Here is a 24363-nt window from a genome sequence, read left to right on the forward strand (position 1 = left end):
GTAAGACAGATAATTCTGTCGGTGCAGCTATTTGAGGAAAATCGATGTGCTCATTTCTTTTTCGAAGATGGTTTCTGTTTCTACGAAACAATCCTGAGTCCGTTTCAACCAGGACTGATCTTGGAGTAACAGTATCTACCACTTTGGCTGGGCTCGTTTTGGGTGTTTTCACCCAAACTGTCTGTCCTTGGGTAACAGGGGTTTGTTTTCTAGTTCTATGACGTTTATCAAAATACAACTTTTGTTTCATTTTGACCCGAGCGTCTGCTTCTTTGAATTTTTCGACACTTTGTTGATAATTTTCATTTTGGTGAGGAAGTGCTGGAATGCGAGTCCTGAGTTTCCTATTCATCAACAATTCTGCAGGGCTTTGGCCATGCTGTAGTGGAGTAGTACGGTAATTAAGTAAAGTAATGTAAGGATCCTTTGACTTTTTAAAAAGACTTTTGACTGTCTGAACAGCACGTTCTGCTTCGCCATTGCCTTGAGGATGGTGTGGACTGCTGGTAAGGTGAATAAAACCATAGATTTTTGCAAACTCCAGGAAATCTTTAGATATAAATTGAGGGCCATTGTCACTTATTATCATTTCAGGTATACCGTACTTAGCAAATATTGATTTGCAGTGGTTTACGATACAACTTGCATTGGTATTTTCAAGATGTGATATTTCTATCCATCTTGAATAATAGTCTATAACTATGAGGTATTTGTGGCCATTCAATTCAAATAAATCCATTGCAACTTTTTGCCAAGATGTCTTTTTGAAGATCCGCAGGGATGATTAGTCGGTTCTGATACAGTAAAAGTCCTTGGCAGACTGTAAGGTCCTGCCTTATAAACCAGTAGGGTCTTAGCTGAGGGTCTCGTGTAGCGGTTTCAGGCCAATGGTCCATTTTATAATAGTTCATGACTTGACTGCAGATTTTGTCAGAGTGTTGTTTCACCCTTATTTCTTCCAATCTCCTGTTTTCGAAGGTGAAATTTGTATGACTCGTACGCTTCATGCGTTTCTCCAACAAAGAAGTCCTCAAATTTTTGCAAGACTTTTTGAAGATTATTTCGATCCTCCTCCGAATTAAAATGTAACCCTTCAAAAATATCGAAACATTCCTCACCGATTATAGAAAGGAAAACAGAAGTCTGATATACTGAATCACCCTCGTTTGAGAATCGACTGGCCACAGAATAATTCAAAAAATTTCGTTTAAATTTCCTCCAATTGTTTGCAACATTTCCTGACAGAGACATTTTTGCCGGGGGCGGTATATTGGCGTTGAAATTTCTTTGAGCCATAATTTTATTTCTTTCTTTTTTTTTATTTCTTTCTTTTTTTTATTTCTTTCTTTTTTTTTTTTGTAAAAATAAAACAAACTTACTAGTTTTCTGACGAAACTCTTTTTTTTTTTTTTTTTTTTTTTTTTTTTGTAATTTACTCCGGTTGTCCGGGTTTGTTTGCTGTTTTGATGTCTTTGTTTTTTCCTTTTATATATAAAATTCTTCTTTTTTTTCTCGATCTCACTTCTGACTCCATGTAATGTTTTGAAGAACAGAACAAAAAGAGAAATATGAAATACGACAGGATTTATTGACTCCTCTTCCAGCCCGCGTGAGCCTCGATTACATTACATTTCTTTTCTCCCATCCCAAAAGAGTTCAATTAAGAGGAAAGAGGGTTAACAGTCCAAGGGAGATAATTCCGATTATTCCACAAGGACCACTTGTGCCCTCCCGGGGGAGTTTGAGGTTTCGATGATCCCCTCCTTTAAAAGACACTTAACTTCTGAGTCAATGAACTTGCTAGCACATGAGTTATAACGTCTAGACTTGGTGGCAACCGGTTTGCAGTTCTTATTAGCAAAAAGTTCAGGCAGTTCCACCGAAGCCACAGCGAGTCCATAAATCTCAATAGGAGTTGAACACCCACCATACTTGAAGGTAACACTTTCATGTTTACTTTGAAAATCCAGTCCGAGAATCACATCACAATAAAGGTTATTTAAAACTGACAGTTTCTGGTTGGGATACATACGTTTGTTAAAAAGTATGTTAGGAAAACAATACAACTTTGGATGAGAGGTCAGACGAGACCATCGAAATCTGTCTGAATCTGTTATTTGGAAATCCAGATCCTCAGCTACTTTGGTATGAATAAAGCTGTCAGAGCTACCACTGTCTATTAGTGTTCTTAATGACCGACCCAAAATGTGGATTTCTACGGTGTAGGGACGATGGAACTGCCGAACTCGAACTTATAGAGGCAAAGGTTGGATAAAGGACCGAGGCGGAAGTTGATTGAATTATTTGATTTGTAGCATTTTGCAAAATACCAGATCTGTTTACATCGATGACAAACACTCGATTTCGCTGGACCTCATGATTTTTGGTGTTTATAATTTCCACAGTTTCAACATTTAATTTCTGATTTAGCAGCATTTAGGTTTATTTGATTAAAATCCACGTCCGATGTCTCTTCCTTACCGAGGGCTGCAGCGATTAGTTCCCGGTATCGTGCTGGTGAATACGATTCCATATTCCTTGTTGCATTGTCCAGCACTTGGGCCTGGTCAAACATAGTGTCCAGGTCAAGCGTTTTATTTTCCAACAAACGCTGGCAAATGGTATGGGACTGAATTCTGGCAACAAAGGCATCCCAAATCGATTCATTAGCGTATATCGCCGCGCTGACGTCCCTAAAATTGCAGTCCTTGCTAAGGACTCGTAATGCCCGAAGATACTCGTCCAGATTTTCTCCCGGTTGCTGATGCCTCATGGCGAGTAGGCGCCGTCCGTGCATATATCTCGTTTTTTGGTTTGATAAAGAGTGCCTCCAGTTTGAGACAGGCTTCTTCATAATTTCTGCAATCGCTGACATATTCGAAAATATCCGGTGAAATAAAATTTATCAGGACTGACAACTTGTTGAGATTTTCCTGGGGTAGTGCCGCTAAAAAACATTTGAACATAGCAAGCCAGTGCTTAAACTCTCACTCGGCATTAGATGAATTAGGGTTTACGTCCAATCGAGAAGGCCCCAGGGCACAATCCATTTTAAAAATCTTTTACTTTTTTTACCCTCTTGTGCTAATAAAATTGTTGTAAAACAAATACTGTATACCCTTTAAATAAGGTTTTTATTAATACAAAAGAACCATACGTCAGGTCCGACGTCAACACTACAAAGTAACATGGCGGACACTAATGGGGTAGTATACGGAGTTAGCACTTCATCACAGAGAGTGCTATTGGGAAGTTTCGTATCCATACGAAACACAATACAATAGTAAAACAAGTCAATCTAATAACCAACCCAACTTTTATAATTATACATAATATGGACATTCTTTCATAAAGGGAAAACAAATAGTAACCCACCTCAACCTGCCTTTCGTGTTAAAAATGTCTTTTCTAAATAGTAACATTATTTAGAAACTAACACGGGAGGGAGTTTCTGTTCTGACACCATCTCATTTTACATATCAATTGTTGACTATTTTCAATCATTTGTAAAGAAAACTTTTAATTTTGTAAACTAATACAAATCGGCTTTGTTTTAAATCAAAATAAATTTTTAGTTGTCTTTATTTTCAATAAATTACAAGGAAAACATTTGAGAAAATATTTCTTAAGATTTACTTGTGTAATATATGCCCCCAAGTATATTTTTATGTTTGCAAAAATATATGCTGACATTATAGGAGCGTTTTTATAGTAATCTGAACTTTCAAAAAAAGCAATAAACCACTAATTAAATATTTACAAATTTTTAAAGAATCGGAATCAGAATCAATAACTGTACTGGAATGAAGAATTTACAAAAGAATCGGTAATTATATTGGAAATGAGAATTTATAACAGAATTAGTAACTGTATCAGAATCAGGAAAAATTTTGTTTTATTCACAAACTTGTAAAGAAAATGTAAAAATATAGAATAATAGAATCTCAGCTGAAACAAGTTTTATTTGGACTAATTAGAATTTTTTCCCATGATTCAGAAAGATGTATCCCTATAATTTCTATGAAAATCTGCTTTTATTTCTTTTAAAGACAAAATATTTCCCGCAGAAGATTGTTCAACTAAATCAATTGTTTAAACAACAATGTCAGATGGAATATCCAGGTATAACATAACGTGGATACAAATAGACGTATGCAAATGCATGCAAACTGACGTCACTGGTACTGGAACATAAAGACTTTAAAAAGTTCATATGAGATGTGGAGTACAGAAAAAAATAACGTTTGAGATCATATGAGAACAGTGACGACTGTTCAAAAATTATGTTACGGCCATTACAATGAGGAAATAAATGTTGATGTTAGAAGTGTACGATCAGCAGCAATAATTTAAAAACAAAACAAAAGGATTTTATATTTTATTTTATGATTTGTATAAAAAGACAAAAGAGAATTTTGAAGTATGGTGAAATTGGAGAGCTTTACAAATAATGTTTACAAAAATAAATATAATAAAATAATGGAATTTGAACACTGTGAAAGGAACTATTTGAAAATACATTGAATTATGTCAATGTTTTGCACAGATGCAGATGAAGACCGGAAGTGTTCCTTTTCAACAAACTACCTACATCAGAGTTGTATCATATATCGTATAAATTTCGTGAAATTTGAATTCCATATCATTTAATGAGTTAAAATTGAGAAATACAATTCCATGATTGGTGTCAAAATTTGATATTAATTTAATTACAATTTATCTAAATTATGGAGCATATTGGAAGAAAATTTAGTCAAAATTTACTTCTGCTGAATGGTGTAAAGTAGAAAAACTGTTTTTCCTTTCTGTCTAATATACCACTTAACTATTTCATAGCTTTGTGTGTTGATTTCTAGTTTCACTCGATTCCTGAGTCGAATTGTGCTTGTTTTGTGGCATTCAACTAGAATCAGTAAAAGGGGCACTTATTACTTTACTGTAGAAATTTAATCAAGATTTACTTCCTAGAGGAAGTATTCTCATGTCAGTATCTTCACATACTGTCGTACAGTGAGGCAGAAGGCAGTCGAGATTTGTATCCAGTATGCTCTCCAATTCCCTACTATGCACGTTCATGTGCACTTTCAAATGTGCTTGCTGCGAAAATAAAGCTGCACAAATTCCACATGAGAATGGTTTCTCTTCTGTGTGTATGCGCATATGCACTTTCAGGTTTGCCTTCTCGGAAAACGAGGATGCGCATATGTCACAGGAAAATGGTTTCTCTCCAGTGTGTATGCGAACATGGCTATCCAAATGAGATTGCTGAGAAAACGAGGATCCACATATTTCACATGAAAATGGTTTCTCTCCAGTGTGTGTTCGCATGTGCATTTTTAGGTTGGATTGCTGTGAAAACGACGATGCACAGATGCCGCATGAATACAGCTTCTCGCCGCTGTGAATGCGCATGTGCCTGTTTAGCTGTGATTTCTCTGAGAATGAAGATCCACATACTTCACAGCAAAATGGCTTCTCGCCAGTGTGTGCATGCATGTGCACTTTTAGACTTGATTTTACGGAAAACAAAGCCCCGCACAACTCACATCCATACGGTTTCTCCCCAGTGTGGATGCGCATGTGTGTTTTTAATGTTGACATCTTTGAAAATGAAGATGCACATACATCACAGGAAAATGGTTTCTCTCCAGTGTGTGTTCGCATGTGAGCTTCCAATGTTGATTTCACCGAAAACGATGACTGACAAACGTCGCACGTGAATGGCTTCTCACCAGTGTGTATGCGCATGTGACGCTTATAATTTGATTGCAACGAAAATGAAGATGCGCAGACGTCACATGAATATGGTTTCTCCCCAGTGTGCATTCGAACGTGAATATTCATTTCAGATTTGAAAGAAAATCGCGAGTCGCAAAATGAACAGGAAAATGGTTTCTCTCCAGTCTGTGTCCGTTTTATCAATTTCCGTTTGACTGTAATTTGTTTTGATTCTGTAGGCATCATATCTGAAACAAGAAAAAATATATAAATGCAAAGAATTTTGTGATTTATTACTGGAAAATAATCAATGATTTCTAAGTTTCCTCTGTATAAGTAGATGAATTAATAGCTCTTCAAGTTGATTTGATAAGGACTTATTTAATCTACTGTTTATAATCAGTTAATATCTTATTAGTTTAAGTATATTTGAAAGGAAGATAAAATTAATATAAATGCAAAGAATTATTAATGGAAAATAACTCACAGACTAACAATTTTTTCTCAGTTTTCAAAAGTAATAGAATTTAGATTATTCTTGTAATTACTTTTTTCACTGTTGACTGCAGTATAATGCAGTTCTCAGAGATCCATTCTCCAAGTCTTTGCCTTTTTTCTTTGAGAATGGGTTAGTTTATTACTAATCGCCTGAGGCGCCTCTACCAAGTAATGTCGATAGAACTGCATGGGCAAAGTACTCTTCTCAGGAGTGCTGACTTTTCAATCCCACTTTCCAACATTTGCATCACATTTCTCACTGGGGCAGAGAAATATATACACCAACAATCTGTAAGTTCCTCTATACAAGCAAAACAAAGCTCTCTAAGTGAAATTGATTAAAAGGACTTATTTAACTGTTCATCAGTTGATCAATTAATTTATCAGTTAATATCTAGTATTAGTTGATTTGCAAACAAAAATTAAGCTCACAACTTCTATTTAGAATTCATTTTCAAATACTTTGCAATCATTTACGAATTGGAAGTAATCTGCTCTTTTATATTGTAGAGTTTATATGAGCAAAGCTGTTTCAATATTTTTGGCATGTTAGGAGATTTAAACGATTACATTTATACCCGTAGGTGATAAGAGCAACCCGATCAAATGTCAGAATCGCTTTATAAAATATACTGAATCTCTTTAAATACTTCAGTGGTAGATTTCTATCTAGACACGGGAAGCTCAGCACACTATGTTGATCCTGACTGGATTAAAGCTCCTCTGATTGGATTTATGCTGCCATTTTTTTTTTTTTTTTTTTGCTTGAGAAAACTACATTTTTCTATTACATGAAATGGCACTTAACTTTTCCATGAAGTTGATAAAAACTTATTTAATCTGCTAGAGTAAGCGGCTCATAATCAGTTAATGTCTTGTACTAGTTGATTCGTTTTGTTGCAAATAAACAGATTGATTTCACAGCTTTTGATAATAATTCATTTTCTTGTAACTATATACATATACTTAGGAGTAATCTGCTCGTTTGCTAATAGAATGATGATACTGTTGACAACAAATGTATCATCATACTATTAATTGACAAGAGAATCTCGAGTTGAACATAGACAGCCATTTACAGGCAGTGGATCAAAACAGAGAATTTAAAATAAGAAAGAAGTCAAACGTCTCTAGTTTTTGATAGAAGTATGCAGAGAAAAAAAATGGAAAATCTTAAATTCTGCTGCAAGACATGCTGGTTGTTAGAGAGAGAGAAGTGACATAGGACAAGGAAGGAGGATGATGGCAAGAGATGTGTCAGTCTTAGCTGAGATTCAGAAGTTGAGAGATGGAAAATTATCTCATATGAAGAGACACTAGTAACAAGACCCGAACTACATGTGTGTGCTGTTTTCTATAAATCTCACCTGCCTGTTTAAATGTATGTATGTTTGTATGTCTACCTGAAACTTTTGACAGAGGCTTTTCATGAGATCAGTATCATTGTAAAGCTCGACCCTTCGGACAACAAATATCGAAAAATTGGCTAGAAACATTAACTCTTTCACCCTCAACTGGGCACTTTTCTACAGGGAGGGGTCTTTTTTTCGCCAATATTTTCGAAAGTCATCCCTCTTTTTGATTGTCTAGCCTTAATGTTTAAATTAATATCTAGTACTTCCGGTTTGGCGATGGGTGCAACAGCAAAGACGTCAGGCTTTTTTTTCACATTCTTTTCCTCCTTTGCGGTTCGAGCCTGCCTGCTTACTACCACTTTTTTGTTTTTGCTCAACCTCCAAACACCCAAGCTGGTTATTATATAAATTGTGAACTGTGATTTTGTGCCAGTGAACTATTAATACTGGAAATTTAGATGAATGCAAAAAACAGGAACCATGGCATATACACTTGGCAGTTGGAGGTGAAGACATATCTCTACACTCATCAGATACATTTCATTTTAAACTGAGGTCTTTAGGTTTAAATGTGGAATATTGTCCCAGTTCTGTCCTAGGAGGCCATTCTCTTAGACGTTACCTTTTTTCTTCAGAAGGTGGTGATTTGTTCATGGACGGTCATGTAAGGCATTTTGACTCAATAGTAACAAATCTGATAAGAGAAAATTTTACATCCATCCAGCCAGATTCACCACTATAAACTGACTTCATATCTGACATTGCTGTAATAGAAGACAGATAGATAAAGAGACTAGTATCCTCAAAAAGATAATAAAACTATTTGTGTGTCAACAAGTCAGGGATCTGTTTGATGTATTAATATTCTAAACAGGGCTTACTCATTGAAAATAATAAAAAGCTGTGAGTAAAATTTTAAAGTTTTTGCCAATTGATAAATTTTACAAAACTCTTTAAGTAGGGTTTAATGATTTTCTTTATTCACTCATCTAAAATTTTTAAAATTGAACAGAAAATGACAGTAACAATAAGGTAACTATCACATGAAAAATATTTTTTTTACATTATTTTTAATGATACATTATATAACAATAAATACATAAATCATGATTTTATTTTTTTTTTTTAACTTATTTTTAAGTGAATAACATAACAGTAAACAACATGGCTTGGCCTTCGGGACAAGATCAAAGTGTAGTATCTGTTCTTCAGATGCTGCACTTTAATTTCTTGTTCTCTGTCAGTGGAAGAGAAATCTTTCACGACTGAGACAATTTTTATTTTTGTTCCTTTTCTCCACATTAAAAAACGACCCTGGTGTCTAACTCTGTCCCGTGGGGAGACATTGTAAATAGGAACATAACAGTAAACTAGGAAATTACACATTGTTTTCTCTACCAAATGTTTTAGCAAAATCACACATGATTTCCAGGCTTTCATGCTGGGATTAAAGTATACACCTAATCTGTTTCGGTGTATACTTAAGAGTAGACCTTAAAGTATAAAAATTTAAACATAAAAAAATATCATTTTAATCAAATTTAAGAATTTTTTGATTCAACAAACATGATTCTTTTACATGTGTCTTGAAGAATATTTATTAAATAAAGCGACATAAAAAGACATATGTTACCGTCAGAAAAAGATTGGAAATTTTTATTCGATGCTTTAGTAACATCTGAGAGTTATTTATGCTTTAGTAACATCTGAGAGTTATTTATGCTTTAGTAACATCTGAGAGTTATTTATGCTTTAGTAACATCTGAGAGTTATTTATGCTTTAGTAACATCTGAGAGTTATTTATGCTTTAGTAACATCTGAGAGTTATTTATGCTTTAGTAACATCTGAGAGTTATTTATGCTTTAGTAACATCTGAGAGTTATTTATGCTTTAGTAACATCTGAGAGTTATTTATGCTTTAGTAACATCTGAGAGTTATTCCATTGTGTCTGCTTGTATTTTTGTTAATTTAATAAAAGTTTTTTGTGAAATAGTTGTTAAAAGTATTTTCAGCAAATAATTCAAAATGCAGTAGATGCTCTGTTCTTAGAAGGATACTTCTTGACTGGGATGATTTTTCTTTTTCTTTCATTATGTGCAAACTGGGTACCCTTATAGTAAAAATAAATCTAGTGCGTAATTTTGCCTTCATGGGGAAGTAAGCAAATCTGAGCAAAAAATGAACATATATTAATAATTTATTTCTTTTGCATCTTACTAAATGGTATTTATTTGTAACAATTGACAATAATTTGAACACCTAAAATAGCAGATATTTAAAGAAAAGACTTCTAATCATAATTAATAGATCAGGAATGATGTCTTCAGCATCTAATGAAGTAAAATTTTTGCAAATAACTTTGCTTCAAGTTCTTCCTTTGCAATCAGCATTACTTTAAAAATTTCCCCCTGGAAAGGACGACAACTGGTCCTAATAACATCCCAGTGATTGTGTTTAAGAATCTGTGATCAGTTATTCAATCGTTGCATAAAGGAGAAATGCTTTTCATCTCCTTGGAAAATTTCCCAATCTGTCCATTATTTAAAAATACTGATTAGTCTTTTACATCTCGGTACAGACTGACCAGTCTTCTCTGCATCATGAGTAAGTTGTTTGCATGTGATAAATCAAGAAGTTGTCAATCACCTCAGCAAAAGCAAGCTACTTAATTACAAAAATATTGATTTTATCTCGCTAGATTGATGAGTTGACTAATATCACACAGTAAATGAGGACTTTGTTTTTAGGGTAATAGCACTTGCCCTATCAAATTCCTAATCATGGAATATTTGATGTCTTCTCAAATATCAAACCCTTGTATATATATATATATATATATATATATATATATATATATATATATATATATATATAGGTGGATAAAATTAATTGTTGATGAGCAGAAACCTGAAGCACATGAATCCACAAATTATTCTGGATTCAACTCTCTTCTTTATTTTCATCATCATGATCTTCTGAATCATATTCACATTTATGTAGATAATAAAACTATCTATGGTAGCACTTCAAAGAGCATTAATGATCAAGATTTTGTTTATTCTCTCTCTTCTGATCTGAAACAATGTAATGAAGAAAAAGGTTAACTTGTTACTTTTAGTATTTCTATAGCCCAACTTTTCTCCTTTCACTATCCATACTTAAATCCTTGTTTTGCACCAGCTGAAATGAATGGCCATTTTGTTTAGGAAGTCCTTGTTTAGATAAGCAAGTATCTACTTTTGCACCAGATCTAAAATAGAAGATGTACATCCAACCCATTGCTAAGGTTACTGGGAAAATGGTTGGATAATGTCCAGTTAGCTTTGTTTCATGCATGACTTAGAACTAGACATAACCCTGATATACCTACTCTTAAATTACCCATTAACAATAATGAAGCATATACTCAAAGTAAAACAAACAACTCATCCAATGAAGAAGTTTTTGAGTAATGAACATGAAAATAACTACAACAAAGCCTTAAAGAACAATACATTAAAAATTATAGAATAACTTCTAAAAAGAAAATATAAATTAAAAAGTGTTACTTGTTCTACTCTTGGTTCTGATGTCAATGAATTCAACTTCACTCCTTACTCTGCTGTCAGAAATTCAACACCAACATTTGACACTAAACTTTCAACTTATAAATGTGACTCACTGTTCACAAGACTTGCTTCTTCAACGTCCAAATTTAAACTTGATAGTTTCTCAAAACACAGGCATTTTATTCATAACCAGAGCATCTTATTTGCATATCACATGACAAACTTGACAAACTTATAGCCATATAAAGAGAACAGTGGCCATTGTTTTTCTTTCTTCTTCATTCTTGTCTTTGGTAACGTTTCAGACCACATATTCCAAGACCAAATAAGATCCTCTCAGCATGGTCAACACACTGACGTATATGATGAATGGTGCACCTATTCCAAATTAAATCATTTAATCACAGAAAAAAATATAAAAATCATTTGGTTTACATGTCCATTGAACCAAAAGATAAAAACTAAATTAGGGCAGAAATCACACTCACACTTCCCAAAAATACAAAATACTTATTAACAAATGCACTAAAGGTGAGAAACAAATTAAAAACACAAATTAGAAACAATGTAAATAATAAGCAATCTGAACATAATAATGTGAACAAAAACAGTAGTAACTGTAAAAATGCAGATGATTGTCGACAACAAAATAGTGTCTATTAACGAATATACGAGGGGCATGCAGTAAGTAATGACCCTGGCCCACTTCCCATAGCAGTAGAGCGAAACTTGGCACAGTTATTAGTCTTTCTCTATATAGGAACCATCCAGAGTTATGCATTTCTCCCATCGTTTGATGCAGTTCTGGAGACCGTTTTTGTAGAACACCCCAGGTTGGTCCTCCAACCACAACGTGACTTCAGAAATCAAGGCTGCATCATCTGGGAAATGCTTTCCTTTCAAAAACAACTTAATGGCTGGGAAGAGGTGAAAGTCAGAGTGTAAGGTCAGGAGAGTAGGGAGGATGGGGGAGGATTTCATAACCACACGCCCCGTGCTTTTGATCTGGTGGCATGCGAGTTGTGGACCGGAGCGTTGTCCTTGATCTTGCCCCGCCTCTTGATTTTGATAGCTTCCCTTAATTTCCTCAAAAGTGAAGCATAATAGGCTCCTGTAATTGTGGTAGCCTTTACCAGGAAATCTGTCATCACTACTCCGTCCTGGTCCCAGAAGACGGTGAGCATGACCTTGCCAGCAGAGGGCTGCACCCTTACCTTCTTTGAAGTCCAAGTGCTTCTACTGCATTGACTGGTCTTTGGTCTCTGGATCATAGTGATGGACCCAGGTTTCATCATGTGTAATCAGTCTTTTGAAAAACTTTGACTCATCTTCTTGGCACATCTCCAAATTCATCCTCGAGCACTCAACGCATTCTCGCTTCTGGAATGGTGTGAGCAACCTGGGAATCCATCTGGCAGACACCTTATGCATATGCAAATGGTCATGAATGATAGTTTCCACAGACCCTGTACTAATCTTGACATCTTGGGCTATTTGGCAAATAGTAATGCACCGATCTTCCAAAATGGTAGCCTCAACTTAATGGACAGATGCCTCATCAATGGCAGAAGTGGAGTGACCAAGTCTGAGAGCTGTTTCCACAGACTTCCGGCCATGTTTGAATTGACAATGCCAGCGTTTTACAAGGTCATATGATGGGGCATTATCACCATAAGTTTATTTCATTTCATCAAAAATCTCCTGTGGTGTGCATCCTTTCAAATACAAAAACCGGATCAAGAGGCTCCATTTCACACCTGACTCAGTTCAAACACCTGTAAAACAGAAACCACAATTAGTTCAGAGCTGTAATTTGCCACATAACTCATAGAGATATAAATCATTGCACATGCAAAATTTCAGCTAGACCAGACAACTGATCGTATCTTCAATAGAAAACCTTAAAGAAAAAAAATCATACAAAGTAAATAGTAGAAACACATGTAAAAAACAGATTATATAACTATAAATGCTTTTTCAACAATAACAGTGCATAAACAGCACTTCACTATCTAAATACTTTTGGATTTTATTAGAATAAAACGAACAGCAATTGGAGTGGAGAATTTTAAAGAAAACAAAAACAATGACTCCTTTTATTTGAGCATGAATCAAAAAGTAAAATTAGATTTAGTGATTGTGAAACGTTGCTTAATAAAAGATCTTAAATCATTAATTGTAAACATTACAAAACATATTCACTAGAGTGTAACTAACATTTGAATATTCAAAACACAGCTGAGAAGAATAAGCATGATAAACCTCATCATTTTTTATCTGTTTACATGCAGTTGCGTGTAGGCATATTTGTTTTGGTATGGTATATCCATCCATAATGACATACTACTCATTCTATGAGTATATATGTGTGTATATATGCATGTGAGGTGCGTTTGTGTACATGTGTGCCTGTATATATATACTGCGTATAAGCCGCTTTATATATTTTTATTAATATATATATGCATGTATGGATCTATATACATGTATATATATTAGCATACAAATGAATAATCTCTGTGCTTGTCTAAATGAACACATGATTTGCAGCACTTCATTTAAACCTTACTTGGCTTAGACATAGGTCGGAGGGGTCCAATCCAACCAAGTTTCTAATTAAAAGTAATATTTTTAAACTTAAAAGGGCAAGTAAAACTCTCTATAATCTTGGGAGGTAATCAATTGAGATAGATGGTGTTTCAAATTAATCACTGAAGGGGACCAACGTTGGAAAAAATTTTGCCTCAAATAAGGAAATGGTTTTCCAAGAAAATCAGTTATATTTCAGACTGCTGGAAGCTTGTGTGAAAGGACTGATGAGATTTTTTGTGGGAAAATGTGATCCGAGATGAAAAGGTGGAGATTGAAAAGCTAGCATCCAGGAGGTAGAGCACTGTAGCCAAACAAAAAATGTCTAAGAAACTCCATTGGCATTCCTCAGTAGGGATGCCTCAAACAATTAACGATAAATTAATCTCTTCTCAAAGAGAGATGGTAACACCTGAGAAGGTTGACTTCCTAGAATTGCACAGAACCATGCTTTAACCTGACAGAATTAAACATTACTAAACTCAAAATAAAGATTGTTAGACTTGTTATCAATAACGTATCTTCGAATTGTTATGAAAAATAACACCTGTCAATATAGTTTACGTGAAAATGCAAAATACAAGTTTTCTGCAGTAACTAGCAAAGTTGATGAGGAGGAAGAACTTGCTGTAGAAGGAGATTTGAATGATCATGTTAGAAAGGCTGATGGTTTTGATGGTGTGTCTAAAAGAAATGTATATAGTTTAAACAATACATAAAAAAGAATTTTAGAATTTGTCTTACAATGGATAAGTTGGTTGCGAACATCCTTTTCACTAAAAACATCTTTTCATGAAAAAAAACATCTTACTGCATATGGATCAAAGCCTAAAGTTTGTTTTGATTCATCAAAGCCTAAAGTTTGCTGATTTGAAAAAGGGACAAATAACTCTTGAATGATGTGAAAGAAATTGACCTGATGAAGAAATTGGCATAATATAAAAGAAAGCTCATGAGGTAAAGAGAAAGTTTCGTCTCAGAAAAAACTTGTAGAGGTTGAATGAAGAACACATGAAACATGAGTTTAGTGACAAAGTGATGGTGCATTCAACTAACAGATCCATTATAGGAAGTGTGGAAGTAGAAGCTGACGGATACATTGTTGGCGATAACAGGCCAGACTTGTGGGGGCTAGAAGGGTATTCGAGGCATAGGCTGACATGGTAGTGGAATGAAGCAGATAAAAAATGTACCAAAGAAAAGCAAAGAAATAAGAGACAGTGGATAAAAGGTGTATCGAATAAAGATATATATTTGGTGACTAAGAAGGAAAGAAGAAAGGCAATATACAGCACTAAGAAGGAAGTTAAGCTGGGTTTCCAGATGCTAAAAAGAATATAGCTAAACATATGGCAAAGAGAAATATAGATATTGTTTGAGAAAAGTACATTCGAATTAATAATGGAGTGTTAGCAGCAAATGACCAAGACAAGAAGGATGCTTACAAATTGATCAAAACAAGATGGATGCTTACAAATTTCACTATGAAAAACTGTTGAATACTGAGTTTTGATGGCATGTATATGGTTCAGCTATAAGAATTGAGACAAAGTAGTGTGGGAACCGTGAGTAAAATGAAGAAGGGTGTAGAACCCTTCAACATTGTTTCAGAAATGTTGAAATCTGCAAGTGAAAGTGGCATTGAAATGATCACAGACTTAACAAATTGGATCATAAAACAGGTTATCTTGTAAGACTGGGAACTTAGTACCATTGTGAATTATTACAAAGGTAAAGTGGAAGCACAAAATTGAAATTATAGAGGCTTGAAGTTTATTGAGTTAAACCTTGAAAGTGATTGCATAGCACATAAGTGTAGATGCGTAAAGCACCAGTGAGGATGCTATATTTATTTAGAGACAAATGCAATAATAGACCCTGTTTTTTACTTTGTGAAGCTGGAGAAAGATTTTGGCAAAATACCAAGAGATGTTGTCTGGTTGGTTTTGTGTAAATGAGTGGTTAGTGAAGACTATACTAACAATATACAGAAATGCTCAAAGTCATGTTAGAATTAAGAACACATTTAGTTAGAGCTTTTAATGTTAAAGTAAGAGTACATCAGGGTTTTATACTGAGTTAATTGTTTTTCAGTTGTGTCTTAGAAGCAACATGTATAAATTTTTGTATGGCTTGTCCAGAAGAGATGCTATAATTATTTAGTAATTGCTTTGGAATTCATGGTACTTGTTAAGTTGAAGATTTGGAGGAATACTATTAAAAGTAAAAGTTTGGGTATAAAGTGGTGATCAGTGTTGAAAAACTCCCAGAAAAAAGAAAGTCCTTTTACTTAGTTTGTGGGAAAGAAATCTGATGCAATTCAACTTTTTGTGGTACTTGTAAGCATTACATACATTTTAAGTGTAGTGTACTAACTGGGAGGTAAAGGAATAATAACCAGTTTGTGTTAAATGATGGAGATGAGTGAGAACTCAAATGTGGAGAATGTATATCTAAATGGTGAAACTATTGAGGTTGTCAAGAAGTTTTGTTACCTTGGTAACACGATTTGAGCACAGACTGGAGCAGGTGATAGTATGATTGCAAGAGTTAAGAATGGATGGGAACTGCTGCCGCTACTAACCAGCAGAGCATTATCACTGTCAACCAATGCATAAGGCATGTGTATGGAGTGCCATATATGTATGTAAGTAAAACCTGATCAGTGAGGGTTGAGAACATGTGTTGCATGAAGAGAAATAATATGAGAATTATTCAATGAATGTGTAATATGAATGTTAAAGATAGTTTTCATTTTGATGACCTCAGAGGAAGATTAAATTTGGGTAGAATATAGATATAAGTGCAGAAAAGAAGACTGTCAGTACTGTAATGTTGAAAGTCTGGGGTAGAGTTCTTGGTTCAACTGAAGAGTTGATGTAGCAGGTTCAGTTCACTAGAGAAGGCCAAAGAAAAGATAAGAGAAATTGATAAGAATGCACATGAAAGAAAGATAAAGACTTGGTTAGATAAGTTAGATTCGACGTCACTTTCTAAAAGCTGTTCTATTCATACCAGGATGAAAAATGGATGTTAAACTGAATATTCACACAACTGATGCTTTTCTTAATATAGTCATAAGACCTACAAAAAGTGAGCATTGAGCTTTATAAAAATTACGATAAAGCCACTTCTTTCTTGATTTAAATTATAACAAAGATAGCCCTTTTATAAGACCTACCTACCCAACTATTTGTATAAAAATCCAAAACGTAGCCATTTCAAAGTCTTTATCTGAACTTAATTGAACTAAATCATTTTCTTTTTGTTTTAAGTCTTAATTCTTCATCTCAGATTCTACAGCGATTTTTAAATAGTTTTATTTTTACAATATAATATTGGGTGAGTGAATCAACAATTAAAAATATATTGATCGTGACTAAGAGTTGGAATTGGTGAAATCAAACGTAAAGTTTATCTTAACAGCATGGATCAATATGGCTGAATAATGAAACATATTTTAATTTATTATTAAATTATTGTATGCCCTGTCAGGTAGGCCTGTAGAATATTTCAACAATAACTCTCTCAACAGTGCAATCTATTGGAGTTTGATCCTGATAGCTGAACAATCTATGGACTAGTTCCTTAAATGGTCAGTAATTAATCAATTAACACTCCACTTTGTTACTCAGGTCTGAGGCCTGCTTTCACCAAGCAGCTAGTCACAACACGCTCTAACAAAAAATATACTATTAAACCTAATTTCTATTCAATTAGACACACATCATCACTCTAACTTTTAAATGTTAGACAGTGGTGACCGAGGATCAATCATATTGATCAGTGCTTCATGATATTAGTTTTTAGATACTAATTCTGAAACTATTGGACCAGGGTATATTCCCAATAGAAGTCAGATCACAGAACCAGTTTATAATTGTACTACTTGTTTTTAATGAAAAACAAATTTTTAAGAAATCCAAAAGGGCAGGTGAAGTGCTTCTTAGCCTTGGTTTGCAATTACCTAGAGATAACATCTTGATAAAAACACTGGTCCTTATTACCACACTGAGTCGGCATTAGAAAGGGTACCTGACCTATAAAAATATTGCTTCCATTAACGAAATTTCTTCCAAAGTAAACTGATTGCATATCAGACATTTTAGTTAAAGTATGATGATGGAAGTGTGTTAACTTCGGGTTCTGCTTGGATTACTGCGTCATTTCACTAATAGCCTTGGGAAAAGTATGAATTTATATATCCCTCTCCAGCTAAGTCAATGCAAAACTATAGTCAACTTTTAAATTAGAGCAAAAAAGAATGGTTGACATTAAACAGTTATGTGAAGTCTTGATAATCTCTCAAAATCAAAAATTAAATAGAATCACAGCTAATAACTATCACTGATTGTATGAAAATGTAATGTTCAACCAAGCTGTATGTTTTTGTCATCATGATTGTGTGTAATTTTCGATATTTGAGCGATTATTGTGATTTCATGTAGCCATCTAATGTCAGCCAGTTTTTTTTCTCATTTTGACACTAATTTTGTATAGAACTAAAAAACGCTTTAAAATAAGTTAAAACACAAAATATCTAAGTAATTAGATGAGTAACTTATCTTGCCTTTGGTAGGATTTATTTGTTGTGTATCTGTTTTGTTTTGTTTTGTTTTGTTTCTTTTTTCATCCCTTTTTTATTTTGTTGGTTCTTGTTAAAAATGCCTGAAAAATATATTTTAAACAGTAATAATTAAAAAAAACAAAAAACTTTAATATTTATTTTAGAATTAGCTTTCCTGTATACATTTCACATAGAATGATAACTTACTTCCTGACCAATATCATCCACTTCCGGGCAAGATAGCACAAGAGAGATGGGCAAACATTTTTTTTTTTTTAACTCAACATCTTTTACTATCTGTGTTGGTATATGTTATTATTTTCATTTATCTCGCAATTAATGAAATTTGCTCTGTCATAATACAAGTTGAATATTACAATCCCTATATTCTATATATATATATATATATATATATATATATATATATATATATATATATAACACTGAATTAGGATTAGTGTAGAAATTAATGAAGGGGTCGTTTTCATCTTTTCATCTTCATTATCAATTAAATTCCAGAATAATGAAGAGTCACTCCCATTCATTTGTATGCTGTGCGTGTTTCGGTGCGTTTACACACACACACACACACACACACACACACATATATATATATATATATATATATAGGGTCAGGAACTATTTTTAATTTGAATTTTTTTAGTTAAATTGAGTTATAAAATAATTAAAATTTGAAGTTGCTGATCATTTTATTAATCATTATTTAAAAACAAGGTGCTTGTTAAGATAAAGTCGACTAATTGATTTTTAAATATGTCGTTTTAAGCAAAAATATTGTCATGTCGAAAATAGTAATATATCCCAAAACTACGAAAATTCATTGGGTAGAACAACTGCTATTGTGTGTTTAGTTAAAATAAAAAAAAAAGTCTATCGTTATAGACAACAAATATTGCACGTCATGAAGAAGTAATCTAAAATATTTGTTCCGAGTTATGTCCCCTGTGTGTCTAGTTCATAATTTCTGAGAAAAATACAATTTTACCTCATTTTTCATTAAAAAAAAAATATATATATATACATATATATATATATATATATATATATATATATATTTGTTTAAAACAACATAAGGGCCGATCAACGATAGGCGCTTCTACACTATCAGAACGAAATTTCGGGAATCGTAATATTGAATTTCACATGTAAATAATAGTATCTACCTATTCCTCGTATTTTTAAGATGATTATATCCAAAAATTTGGAAAATCAATAAGGTAAAAAATTATTTATTAAAGAAAATAGAATTTGAAGAAAACACTCGTACTTACTTGGGTAATTTTCTGTTTCGATTTATTTTATAAAAACAAGATGGCCGCAATTTTCACCTGCTAACGCGATTAAATTTGTTTTTGTTTTGTTTTTTTAATAATTCAATAATATGCAGGTAAATTTCGACTGCATAATTTGGAAGCTAAGATTGTAATTTATTACAATTGACAACAAAAAAAACAGTAGAAATCATTGTTTTTTTATCTGAAAACGCCATTTATTTATCGACTGCAAGATTTGGTTCAGATAGTGTAGAAGCGCGAATCGATCTGTTGACTCTATTTGAACAAGATCAAAAAGAATTAATTTTGCTGTACCTACTTATTTGTGACTTATCAAAAAGTGTCATATTTAATAATTTTTTTAAAAAAGTCTTTAAAGTTCGCGTAAATCCCGATTCTGGGTAAAAACAGTCACGTAGTAAACAAGTAAACAAAAGATGGCTGATTTGCTCAGAATCGCTACTTACACGAACTTAGAAAGCTAATAATATTTTTAACGGAAATAGATCGCAAAAAATGATAAACAATGAACTACACATTTACCCCAAAATTGTTTTTTTGGGTTTGTATTACTGTACACATAGATTCGAAAAAGTTGTCAAAAAACAAATATAGAACAAATAAATGTTATCAAAGGCAAGATAAGTTACTTTTCTACCTAACTGGATATATTTTTTGTGTTTTTATTCAGTGTAACATGTTTATTCAGCTCGAAAAACATGCAGTGTTTACCGATGTATTGGAAAATTCAAAATGGCAGCCGACTCTCTCTCGGAGAGGGTACGTTTGGGAAAAGGTATTATAAATAATAAACTAGACAAAATACTGTTAGAAAACAACCGAATACATGTCAACTTATGTCACGGTAACATATATTGAGCGAGTTTCTAACAGTATTTTGTCTAGTTTATTATTTATAATACCTTTTCCCAAACGTACCCTCTCCGAGAGAGAGTCGGCTGCCATTTTGAATTTTACAATACATCGGTAAACACTGCATGTTTTTCGAGCTGAATAAACATATTGTTACACTGAATAAAAACACAAAAAATATATCCAGTTAGGTAGAAAAGTAACTTATCTTGCCTTTGATAACATTTATTTGTTCTATATTTGTTTTTTGACAACTTTTTCGAATCTATGTGTACAGTAATACAAACCCGAACAATTGCTATTGTGTTTTTAGTAAAAAAAAAAAAAAATCTGTCGCTATAGACAACACCATGACACAAGTAATCTAAAATATTCTTTTCGGAATTATGTCCCTTGTATATAGCTCCCTATTGCCTACTTTTAAAGCGATTTTACCAATTTTCCATATAAATTACTTTTCACTAGAAATAAATTTCTACTCGATGGTTTTTGTAATCTGTGGATATATTACTATTTTCGACATGACAATCCGATGTCGACTATTTTAACAAGCACCGTTTTGTTTTTACTAACTTTCCAACATTTTCTTTTTCGAATTAAATTCGTAAAATTATAGGTAATAAAACAAAACTAATATATTATATTCATATTTATTTAATTAATTTTAAATATTGCAAAAAAAAATTTTTTTTTTAAATGTAACGATCTTAAGTTTCGTAAACCCAAACATAAATTTTTTAAACATTTTTAACTAAAATTTGAAAAGCCTTCAAAAATACTTTTGATGGAGTTTAATAAATAAAAACATTAACACGAAAATAAATGAAAAGTATTTACATAAAGTGTAAAAGATATTATCGAAAATACCTTTGTTCAGTTCAGACATCTCAAGGTCAACTATCGAAGGGAAAGCCATCTTGTCAATTTTGAACTTGCGTGTAAAATTAGTGCCACATCTTGCAACTACGGATGTATCGAATTGTAAAAAAATACTTTTCTTTTGTAACATAAAGTTTAGATTTGTTTTTGTATTAATTAAATACAAAAACAAATCTAAACTTGAATCATTAATTCAAAATGAAATTAAAACCTTTAAAATGCTAAAGTTCTGAATTTTTTAGATGAGGGATGATTGTTTATATTAATGTATTCATCGGACTATTGTTCTCATCTTGAGTGTTATTTATTTATTTATTTATTTATTTATTTATTTGCCTTCCCACGAGGTCGGTTTTTAATGTAGGAGGTGAGGGAGGGGGGAACCAGCTTCCAAAAAGGGGCACTGTTGTTAGTAACTAAAATAAAAAATGTATCAGTCATGAAGAATTTCTCCTCCATTAACCGAGGCCCAAAAAGTGAGGAAAAAAGTTATCCTGTTTGATCCTATCTTGAGTGTTATTTGTGCAAATGTATGAATGTACAAAAATAGTGCTTATTTAGAATAGACACCCAAAGAATTTCAATATTTAAGAAGATTCCCGAGTCTTGACATACATAATTACTGGGGGTGGGGAGGGTTGATAACGGTCGATGAAAAGAACACAATGTTATTTAATTTTTTTTTTTTTTATATATAAAGAATTTATGGTAAACACGCATATTAACATAATCGAGAGTATCCTACATAATTGGAAGGCCGTTCCACTCAAGTCATGTAATCTACTGACGTCACAGAATAAAGTATATAATGTGAAATTTGCCACCAAGCCTTCTTTCCAAGCCTGTCTTTCCATCAACCCTATAACGAGGGTTATTTTAAAACGAGTGCATTTTAAAATCAATAATTAAATTTAAAAAATTTTAATAATAATAATTAAATACACTTAAAACTTCGTTACAGTACCCCCCCCCCCCCTTTAATTTCATATGTCCAGATATAAAATGATTCTTTATTTTTCGAAAGAGAAGACAGTCACTCCACTCATAGGCCAATTTCATAAATCCCTCGGCAATTTCTTGGAGAATTGAAACAAAAAATAACGATCTTCGTAATCTATTGCCTAACTTTATTTTGTGACGTCAGCAGATTTTATGACTTTAGTGAAATGGCCTTCTATTTACGTAGGCCACGTTCGACTAGGTTAACATGCGTGTTTACCGAATAGTTTGTGTACTTTTTAAATAATTCTTTACCCGAAACAGGTACAAATCAGAAATTTAAGAAATGAAACTGGCAAAAGGGTCTGGTCAATCGTCTGCATATCTGGTCAAATTTGTCAAAACCCGAAAATCTTGGTTAAATTCTTGACTGTCTGTTTTTCACAAGCATCATAGTTAAATTAGCTTAATGATATTTCTTTACGTAAACTGTCAATTGTTGTTGCCATCATCATCATCATCATCATCATCATCTCACTAAATATTCCTGTTTTGTTACATTTAATTTATGTCGATTGTGTAGTACATTTGACACGAAAAATGGTATCAAAAACAGATAGACAAACTAAACAAACAAAAATGTTACTTTCCTACCTCACTATATAATTTGAATGTGTGTTTGTAAGATTCATTATCGATCCATTTGTCGTTGTCACTTTTACTTAACCAAGCCTGCCAACATGGTTTCTATCATGATCGATAATTTTGTTCGCACTTAATCGCAAATTTCTGTCTGAAAAATAAAATAAAAGCAAAAGCTTACTCTAATCCAATTGGCAACCACCCTCGAATTTTGGATTCTACAATCTCCCCCCCCCTATTATTATTATTATTATTATTATTATTATTATTATTATTATTATTATTTATTTTTTATTTTTTCGCTATATTTTAAAAAGCCTGAAATTTACCGCCCAGCATCCATTGTTTTTCCATCAATTCTATTTTTTTTTTATTCAATTTTCACCCCAAACAAGGCACAGTGCCACTTTGAAGCACGGGGCTACTATTAAGGACTTAATTAGCGGGGTCATTATGAAGGGAGATGAGTAGAAAGATGTTTGTTAACATTACACTTGAACTTCTGCATATCATTGCAGTTGGGAAAGCAGAATCCCGGAAGGGAGTTCCAAAAACCCGCAGTTCTGGGGAAGAAACTATTGGAGTAAAAGGCTTTCTTGCACCTAGGGATCTCTACTGTAAAGGGATGAGACTTAGTAGCTTGTCGGGTTTGTCGGGGGTAGTTACGTCGGGGAGGTACAAGTGTTTGCAGTTCGTCAGAGCATTCACCATTAAAGTATTTGTAGAACAGGCAGAGGGATGCAACATCTCGTCGATGGGACAGAGGCTGAAGCCTAGATGACAGTTCAGGACCTATCAGGTTGGCGACTCTCTTTTGAACCCTGTCCAGGAGCGAGAGACAAGCAGCAGATGCACCAGCCCAGATATGACAACAGTACTCCATACATGGGCGAATGGTGGCCTTATAGAGGTACAGGATACTGTCAGGCGTAAGTAGTTTTCTAGCACGGTAGAGGGAGCCAAGCTTCCTTGCAGCAGCCTTGGCAATGCTCTCAATTCTATTCCAGTGCATATTCCCTGTAAACGTTAGGTCGAGGAGTTTAAAAGAAGTACTTTCAGGCAATGTGTTCTTGGCCATTGCTATTGGTGGTAGAGAAGGTTTCTTGTAGTTATTGAAGGAAACAAGCTTAGTCTTAGCAGCATTGAATTCCTATACCTTTATTTGCAGATAAACGTATTTGCTCTTTCTTGTTAACTTTTCCTCTTTTTTTTTTTTTCATTCCTAACAAATTTTGTGGGGATGTCAATAGTATCACTCACTCATTAACAAATTTGAGGGCAAGTCGCACACATATGACGAGAGATATTCACAAACTACTATACACATAGTGACAGCACACACACACCACTCACAAAATGCACATATGAGATGCTTTAAATAAGTGTCCAAATTTTTTTCATATGGCCACTTTTATTGATAGTAAACACATGAAACTCTAGTCCCCTTCGAAGTAATC

General features: G+C 33.4%; 1 protein-coding gene across 4 annotated transcripts; it reads right to left on the minus strand.

Moving 5' to 3' along the window:
* Positions 1-4837: 4837 nt before the first annotated feature.
* On the minus strand, positions 4838-21385 carry LOC145242369 (uncharacterized). Of its 4 annotated transcripts, none has more exons than XM_080105374.1 (3): positions 21314-21384; positions 18282-18379; positions 4838-5966 (listed from the first exon to the last, which is right to left on the minus strand). In XM_080105374.1, exon 3 carries the CDS (start codon positions 5962-5964, stop codon positions 4951-4953), a length of 1014 nt encoding a protein of 337 aa, XP_079961500.1. In that variant the 5' UTR covers positions 5965-5966; positions 18282-18379; positions 21314-21384; the 3' UTR covers positions 4838-4950. The 4 variants fall into 4 exon arrangements, with proteins under 4 accessions (XP_079961500.1, XP_079961501.1, XP_079961498.1 ...); XM_080105375.1 differs by lacking the exon at positions 18282-18379 and adding an exon at positions 12337-12897 and having other exon boundaries at positions 21314-21363; XM_080105372.1 differs by lacking the exon at positions 18282-18379 and having other exon boundaries at positions 21314-21385.
* Between the last annotated feature and the right edge of the window lie 2978 nt (positions 21386-24363).

This window comes from Euprymna scolopes, chromosome 21 (genome assembly GCF_053919585.1).
Source record: "Euprymna scolopes isolate OS-2025 chromosome 21, ASM5391958v1, whole genome shotgun sequence".
Taxonomy (NCBI): Eukaryota; Metazoa; Mollusca; class Cephalopoda; order Sepiida; family Sepiolidae; genus Euprymna; species Euprymna scolopes.

Coding starts and splice junctions, on each gene's coding strand:
- LOC145242369 (XM_080105372.1), bottom strand. CDS start 21,362: ATGGCTTTCCCTTCGATAGTTGACCTTGAGATGTCTGAACTGAACAAA. Junction 5,967..21,313: donor GATGTCTGAACTGAACAAAG/GTATTTTCGATA, acceptor TTCTTGTTTCAG/ATATGATGCCTACAGAATCA.